Raw genomic sequence first — 8,959 nt, 5'->3', positions numbered from 1 at the left:
GGAGAAGGAAGAAGGGAGGAGAAGAATTTGGAACACAAAAAATGTAAAAGAATAAATGCTGAAAATTTGTTTTTACAAATAATTGAAGAAAAATAAAATATTAAATCAAAAAGCATTTACTAAGTATTTACTATATACCAGATGCTGTGCTAAGCATTGGGATGCAAATAATCAATCCATCAAAAAGTATTTTATTAAGCACCTACTATGTGCCAAGCACTGTAGCAGTGAAGATACAAATAATGAATCCATCAAGAAGCATTTATTAAGAACCTACTATGTGCTAGGTACTGTACTAAGCATTTTGGATACAAAGAAAGACAAAAAACATGAGCCCTGAGCTCAAGAAGCTCATCTTGTAATGGGGGAGACATCATGTAAACTACTATGTGCATACAAGTTATCTACAAGATAAATGGGATGTCAGCCCAGAGAGAAAGCACAAGTCGGAGTAGAGAACAGAAAAGGTCTCTTTAGCAGATGGAATTGGTGGCTTGAATGAAATCCAGTTAAGAGGGATGGTTAAAGAGGGAGAGGATTCCAAGAATGGGGAAGAGGCTGAAAAAAAAAAGATACTGAGTACAGAGCATCATGTATGAAGAACAGCAAGAATTCTAGTGTCTCTGGATATTGAAAAATACAGAGGAGTAAAAAGCATGAGAAGGCTAGGAAGATTGAAAAGAGCTTAGTAATGATGAGCTTTGAATGATAAAGAATGATAAAATGTGGATAGAGCACCAGTCCTGAAGTCAGGAGGACCTGAGTTCAAATCTGACCTCAGATATTTAACATGTCCTAGCTGTGTGACCCTGGGCAACTCACTTAGCCCCAATTGCCTCAGCAAAAAAAAAAAAAAAAAAAAAAAAAGGATCAAATGATATTTGAAGTAATAGGGAGCCAAGGGGGTTCCTTGGATAGAGGGAAGGAAGATCACATGGCATCAGATGTGTTTTGGGGCAATCACTTTGACAGAAAGTAAAGGATGAATTAGTGGGAAAAGCCTTGAAGTGGAGAGATCAACCAGGAGAATACTCTACATAAAAGATGATAGATGAAGGCCAGTCCCAGTGAGGAAGCCATGTCAATAGATAAAGGAGGACCTAGAGGAGAGAGATATTTTGAAGGTAGAAAAGAGATTCGAAACAGATTCAAATAGGAATAGAATATAAACTGAGGTTATAAACCTGAGTGACTGGGAAGAGAAGTGGGCGTTGGGAAATGTTAGTCATTGAAAAACAAAAACAGGTCTGGAGAAAAACAGAAAGTAGAAAGACAGGAATCCTGAAATCTGGGGGTGGAAGGAAAACGTCAGTTCCTTCTCATCATAAACCTGAGCCCCGTGGCTATCCCAGTCTCCTTTCATCTATGTGACTGATGAGAAGAGTCTCTGATATGGATCAGTTCAGGAAAGTAGGTAAGAGAAATAAAATCCATTCAACCCATATCCCCAGGAAAAAAAACAAAAGTTTTGCTTTCAAAGGTTTTTATTCTCCCCCAGACAGTGGCAGAAGATTGACCTGTTTCCATCCATTTTTCTGGGGTGGGAATAACAGGTTTGAGGCTGCGGATAGCACTAGCGAAAGGGCAGTGCTCCAGCTGATCTTCCATGGCCCTAGCTTAGCCGAGGCCCAAGTTCTTCATGTACCTCTGGACCCAGTTGACAGATGGATTGGCACAGACTTTCACTCCCTGTTTGGTTTCCAACCTGAGGATTGATAAGCAGATGGAGTCTATTCAGAGAAGCAGCTAAAATTAAATACCCTTCTTTTCTCATTTTTCCCTCTCTGCATCCTGACTTTTGCCCTCATCTCCCCAGGTCTAGGAGTCCCTCTCTCTGCAGCATCTCCTTGGTATCCTCCCCAAGGCATCTCTCCCATCCTTCAATGGGAACAGCTCCTACCCAGAACATCATGTAATGGACATCAGGTCTATGGCAGGAAGGAAATTCCCAATGAGATCATCTTGGTCTGCTGGGAGGTCTCAAAGCCTTTTCTAAACTAGCTTCTGCCACCATGTAATCTTCCTAACGCAACTACACACAAGGGCATTGCGGTGTCCTGCAAAGAGCCCCAACTCTAGAATCGAAAGTCCATCCCTGCTACTTTCTCCTTGTGGGACCATAGAAAAAACCCTCCTCAACTCTCAAGGCCTTAGTTTCCTTCTTAATAAAATGAATAATTTCCAAGGTCCTCCCTATCTTTCAATCCTGTCTCCATCCCTCTCATGCAGCCACACTCTGAGGTTTGTGGGGATTCTCCAATGGTTGGGGAATGTGCCTGGTTTTTTTCTATTAGGACAAGAATTTTCAGGGAAGCCCCAATTCTTCCCACTCCAGAAAAATCTCAAGGCTTTTGAAAAATGAAAGATGGATCTTTCCTAAAGATCAGGTAACCTGTGACCTGTGAATAATTGTGTATGTGAATAATCAGTGCATATTGTTTATTATATCATTGTATATTACAGTGTAACAATGCATCATAAACACTTATAAAGCTATATCAAATATTTATAATTATAATAATATGTTATATAATTATAATTATTTATAACATGATTAGAGCATCATCAATTTAGAATTGGAAGGTCAGAGAGCATCCCATCCTAGGATTATAGATGTATTGAAGGGACCACAGAAAGCCATCAAATCTAAGAGACCCAAAGAAAGTGAAAGGAGATGCCACTTATTACCTTTGTGACTTCTATGGACAAATCAGGGATTTAAACCCAGTCTTTTGACTTCCAGGCAGCTAGTGGACAGAATGACAAGTCTGGCATTTCAAAGAACTGAGTTCAAATTCAGCCTCAGACACTCACTAGTTGTGTGACCCTAGGCGAGTCACTTAACCTGGTTTGCCTCAGTTTCCTTATCTATCAAATGGACTGGAGAAGGAAATGGCAAAGCATTCCAATATTCCAATATTTCTGCCAAGAAAACCCCAAATGGAGTCATGAAGAGTTGGAAAATTAATAAACAACAACTACTTTTGACTCATAATTCAATTCTATTTCCAGTCTATCACAATGCCTTCCTAGAGTCAATTTCTCCCTGTCAGTAAAGTAGGAAGCTGGAAACTACCTGAATTCCAGAATATCAGAGAGGAAAGGGACTTCAGAAGCCATTTAGTCTGGCTTATACAGAAACCATATTCCTGTTTATGACAACTCAACCCAAATGGTTAGATGACCTCTGGCTGATGATGTCTAGTGAAGGAGAAACCACTTTTCAAATTTAAGATGTACAGAGGTAGTACAGAGGTCAAAGCAGTGAGTAAGATAGGACTCACCACCCACTTCTAATGGTTATCACCTGTGTGTCTCTGACAAGGTCTCTAATCTTCTAGGTTTCCGTTTTCTTATCTATTAAATCAGGTGTTGAACTTCCTGGTCTCTAAGGTTCCTCTCAACTCTAGAGCCATAATCGTAAGAGAATTGTGGTTTTTTTTTTCCCTTACATTGATCCCTTTCTGAAATTTCTACCTATTGTGCCTTGTCCCATGGGATAGAATCAAGAAATGCAAGCCTAAATCTTCCCCACTGGATTCCTTGGAGATTCTCAGCCTTTGTCAAGGACTGATCTCCATGTCCATGCTGTCCGTGGAAAAGCCTTGAAGTGGAGAGATCAACCAGATCAGCCCATCTCCTCTTATCATTTCAAAGAACCTCAGCACATGAAATACTCACAGGACTCCAGGCTTGGGGCACAGGGAGCTGGTCCAAGCATAACCAATCACCAGAGATTGTGGGATGCGATGGTTGACGAAGTTGTTACAGCAAGGGGTGACGTCAGCTGTGAAGGAAGAAGCTGAATGAGGACCCAGGAAAGGGGCCTTTGAACAACTGGAAAAAGAAAATGAACTTACCTTGTTGGACTGAAACTATCAAGCAGAGATCAGCAAGGAGGAGGATGGAGAAGACAGTCCCAAAGACTTTCATGGTCATGATGAGGAGAGTGGAGGAGAGTTCAGCTTAACCTTGACTTTGACTTTGATTCCTTAGTGACCAGGACTTTGCTCTGGGTGAGCTCTTTGGGGATTTCAAGAGAAGGGAACAAAAATCAATATTCATAGAAATTGGATTCCTTATTTAAGCAGGTCACTGTGCTTTGAAAATAAGGTAATTAAGGCTTGAGTTAGAGACAAAGTAGGAAACAGAGAGGAACAGAGCCTTCCAGGCCATTGCCACAATCCAATACAATAATCTAATAGAATAAATATGTGCCTACTGTGTGCCAGGCATTCTATCAAGAACTGGAAATACAGTAATAAAAAGAAAGAAAAACAGTCCCTGGACTCAAGGAGCTTACACTCTAAAGAGGGAAACAACATGCATAATGAAGCAGAAGATTGGAGTGGGAAGGGAGGTGATACACCAGAAAAGGAATTATCTCATGGATTTGAAACCAGGCAGGACAACAAATGCAAAGGTGAGTGAGAGTCTCATAATCCAGTTTCTGTCCTCTTAAGGAAGGATGGGGAGGAATTTGGTACTCCTGCCTCTAGCCCTCCAATCAGAGAGGAGAGAAGGCTGAGAAAGGTCATGTCATTGATGGACTGGGGTTAACAGGATGGGGGAGAGTTTAGAAGGGATGAGTTCTTCCTGGGAGGGCCATCTTTCTCTACGAAGTTGAGACCAGGCAGAGCAGTAAATACAGAAAAGTTAGTACCAGATCTTACTCAGACAACCCCAGGTTGTTTCCAAACTTGTCATGAGGTTAATAAGTTACTGTCCCTCCCACCTGGCTTCCACATAAGAGAGAGGCCCTCCTGGCACCAACACTACTTCTTACTTAATGAAATGGGACATCAAGGACTTTCTCAATAGAACATTCCTTCCATAAACTCAATACACACTCTCCCACAAATCACTCTGTTTCTATGAGTCTTTTGAGGGAATTTTGTGGTTTTCTACCTGTTTACGGATTTCTTCAAGTCCTTTGCATCATTTGAATTTCTTTTTCTATGTGGAAATAATCTCTAACACCCAATATCCATCTTCTACCTTTGAGTGGTCTTGTACAGAAACAGTTTTCTACCAGCCAAAATACAGGACTAAACTATCACCTTTTGCTCCTAACAGATTCATTTAATAAAGAAAAGTGGGGGATATTCTGGCAAAAAAAAAATAGCTACTTTCTTTTTAGCTTATCATTTGTCCTGGGAATATGAAACCCTAAGTTAGATCATTTTGTCAAATATAACTGAGGGTTTTGTTTCCACCTATACAGAAGTCATCCTGGGGGCTGAGTGTGCAACTAAGGAGCTGTTAGCCAGCCTTTTCCAGAAGAGATCCCAGTCACTACATGCTGACAAACTGAAGCAAAGATGGCAAAGATGAGGACATCTGAAGTAGTAATTCCAACAAATGGTAGCAGAGAGCAGCGTCCAGGAGTGATGACATGTCTGGAAGCTACAAAATACACAACATCTCATGGAGCTTAGCAGGGACTAGCAAAGCAATATGCCAAATGGAGACACTATGAGACCAGAAAAGAAACACACCAATGGACATCATGTAGTGGTTGTCGCTACAATACTAATGGAGACCCTGGTGGAGTCCTGTGGGGAGATATGCTGAGCAAAAGCATTACACCCAGTGGGGAGTGTGTCTAGTGGTAGCAACATGAGATCTCCAGAAGACACTAGCAGTTATACAGAGCAAGATAATAAGTTGCCTCTCCACATGAGGCTAGCCACACATGTTTTCCATATCCATGTGCACCCTCTTACACATGACCATCAGAATAAATCCTGAAAAGTTTATCTTAGAAAACATGAAGACCAACCCTTTCATTTTATCAGTGTGACAACATATTTCATCTGATAGATTTAAAACTTTTGAAAAGACCATCTGTTGCCATTCTCTCATTTTCTCAAATGGATCTCAGAGCGACTTCCCTAAAATCACACAGATAATACCATTTAAACTCAAGTCCTCTGACAGTCCTCTGTCTTTTCCATGACACCATAGTAACATTTTCCATAAAACATTTCTAAATTTTTTTTTCTTAAAGACTAGAACTGATAAACTTTCAAGGTTTTTCTATTTAGAAATGTTTAAGAAAGAAAAACTTTAGAGTAAGGATTCCTATTCCAGGCTCCACAGATCATTGCCAAGATTTTTTGGTGGGAAAGGGCAGGATATAAACATGGATGTGAACCTGTAAGTGAAATTTCACCTTTCCTTCAATTTTTTAATAGCATAATTCTGAAAATTCAGTGTCCCTTTTAACAGGGATCAGGTAGATTGAAAGAAGAGGTCAGAGCAAAAGAAGCCACAGATCATAAGATCTTCTACTGCATGTCTATTCATCTACCAAAAAAAAAAAAAAAAAAGGTGTTGCATTTATGACCTCCATTACCCAAAACCTGCAGACTGGAAATATCAAAATAGCCTATTTACTTTATCTACGCTATAGATCGCACAATTCATATTAATACTCATGTTCCACTTTCAACATAACTGTCAACTAGCTCCTGGAGAAAAATACAAAAGCAAATTGAGCCAAGCAAATCGAAGATGGTTTGTCTTTGACCAATGGACAAATTAAAGAGGAAGATTGGGAATTCCTAGAAAGACAGGAAAAGTCTTCTAGAAGAAATACTCAAACTACTGGTCAAACTTTTGATATCAGAATTCTAAAGCATTTGTTTATCAATTCAGATCACAGATCTACAGCTACAATCCAGGTCTGCAGTGGTTCTGTAAATTGCAAGCACATGTAGAACTTATATTCATAGCAACAAACCCAAGATTAAAGATGTTGTGCAGTCTTTAAAGAGAGATATATTAAATACAGTGCTTGATCACTATGAATAATATTTGAAGATCTTCTTATGAATGAAACACCAGGTTGTTCACCAAATATTCATTCCCATTCCTAGATCCACATTACAACTGTTTGATTATAAATTTGGAGATTAGTTGACTGTGGAAATTGAGGAACATTTTATGGAATTGTTGAATCAGCACATGAGAGTTGATTTAGAAATTGCAGAGCAATTCAACAGTCTGTATAAAGTCATCTATGAAAAAGGAAGATATATCAGACAATATATATAATCAACCAAAGTATCTGGATAAAACCAACATGGCACTGAAAATTCAGCAAAGCATAGATGTGATGAGAGTAGTTTCAGTGGCACTTCTTGCTGCAGGCTTTTCCTTTCATTAATTCAGTGATTTCTTATTGTTGTTTGTCTTTCATTCTCAATGAGGATCATGACATCAGGGAAGTGATGCCATAACATGAAAATAAATTGGATTTAAGTGCCTCCGGGCTGTGCAAAGTGAGCAGCCTCATTCTCTCCTCTGGAGCTATCTGGATCCACTGGCAAGATCTAGATCAAGATGACTGAAGATGGCCCTAGATGCACTGAGAGACATTAGCCTTTTTTAGACTAAAGTCTTATTTTTAGACACAAGGAGCTTCCTATTTGTTTGGGAACAATAACTAGGGATGAAGGGCTGATCCTGAAGATACAAGCAAGATTTAGGAACTTAAAGAATAATGGCCAATTCTATTCAAATAAATGACTAGTCTCTAGCTGTCTTGTAAGCATGCCAGTACTGTAGGTGAAAGAAGTGTCTAAAAATAAAATGACTTATCCAGCTAAACATGTATAATTATTAACCATAAAGAATAATTTAAAAAAAAAACAACCAAGAATAGCCAAAAAAAAAAAAATCCCAGCATTTAAAATTGGAAGAAACCAGAAAATCTAATTTGACCCTGTGAATAATAGGGGAGGAAGTGATTTACCCAACATGCTACAGTCAGAGAATAGTAGCTGTTCTTTGAGCCCAGCTCCTCCAACTATAAGCTTTATTCTTCTTCCAGCATGCCTTACTCTTTATCACTGTGTTACTTCCCAAGAAAAGTTCTCTTTTCTTCCCAAAGCCCATACCATTTTCCTTTGCTCTCCTGCTTCTCCCTGAAATCCCTCTAGATGGAGAAAGTATTATCTAGAGCAAATCCATTGATAGCCCCTTGCCCACAACACAAAGTACCCAAACCTCCATCTTTTACTTCCCAAGATGGTTGGGACCACTGACCAGACCTTGTTTGAGAAACAACTGGAAGTCGGCACTCTTTCCAAAAAAGCAAAGTGAAGTGAATGTTGAAGTTTCTGCCGGGGTATATGTGATTACCAATGGCCCTCCCACTTCTGTAAATCTTGTAACTCCACGATTTTTAGATCCTGCCACAGCTACCAAGAGCTCTAACTTGAAAAGCTGCCAGATGCTTGGGGCAAGATCAGGACGCTCAATTAGCTTATTGGCAGATCCCTCTCCTCCCTGATGAGAACCAGCGTGAAGGCCTTGGAGAATTTCTTTTCTAAAATCACAGACTGTTCTCCGGCTCAGCCAACTATGGAAGGAAAGCAAGTCCTAAAGGGAGTCTGTTGTGGAAATGTGATTGATTCAGGACAAAACTATTAGAAATAACAATTAAATGTGCCATTACAAATTATCTTATCAAGAAGAAAGGAACCTCACAGAATACAATAAACCACTAACTTTATTTTCATCTTTTAACTTCCCTTTTCATAATTGTGTGCATTTCTCTTATTATTAGTGATTTAGAGAATTTGTAATGCTTGTAAGGTTTTTGTTGTAGTTGTTCTTTTAATGTTTGCTCATTTGTTTTTACAAACATTTATTATTCCCCTCCCCCATAATCATAAAAAAAGATAAAGAAAACCATCATAACAAATATGCATAGTTCTCCCACGTTGATCATTGATAACTTGCATCTCTTCTTCTGAGAATCCCAGTAGTATTTGTCAAATAGCCAGTACTTATCAGTTTGGATATTTGAGTTAATCAAATATTGTGTTTCTATGCTCATTTACTTCTGGATCCCATGTTCCTAATCTGTTCTACTAATCAACTTTTCTATTTTTTTAAACAAATACCAAAAATTTTAATGATCACTACTTTGAAGTACAATTTGAGATCT

At 39.1% G+C, this 8,959-nt stretch overlaps 1 protein-coding gene and 1 pseudogene across 1 annotated transcript; one reads left to right on the top strand and one right to left on the bottom strand.

Moving 5' to 3' along the window:
* Positions 1–1,466: 1,466 nt before the first annotated feature.
* Positions 1,467–8,172, bottom strand: LOC127562115 (C-C motif chemokine 4-like). The gene is made up of 4 exons (XM_051997574.1): positions 8,058–8,172; positions 3,861–4,023; positions 3,682–3,787; positions 1,467–1,705 (listed from the first exon to the last, which is right to left on the bottom strand). The coding sequence occupies exons 2-4, from the start codon at positions 3,937–3,939 to the stop codon at positions 1,618–1,620; spliced, it is 273 nt and encodes a 90-aa protein (XP_051853534.1). The 5' UTR covers positions 3,940–4,023; positions 8,058–8,172; the 3' UTR covers positions 1,467–1,617.
* LOC127561214 (protein odr-4 homolog) lies at positions 6,248–8,299 on the top strand (annotated as a pseudogene).
* The last annotated feature ends 660 nt before the right edge of the window (positions 8,300–8,959 follow it).

The sequence above is a fragment of the Antechinus flavipes genome, chromosome 4, assembly GCF_016432865.1.
Source record: "Antechinus flavipes isolate AdamAnt ecotype Samford, QLD, Australia chromosome 4, AdamAnt_v2, whole genome shotgun sequence".
Lineage (NCBI taxonomy): Eukaryota > Metazoa > Chordata > Mammalia > Dasyuromorphia > Dasyuridae > Antechinus > Antechinus flavipes.
The sequence above is the reverse complement of the archived record's forward strand: the minus strand, read 5'-3'. Positions and strand labels throughout refer to the sequence as shown.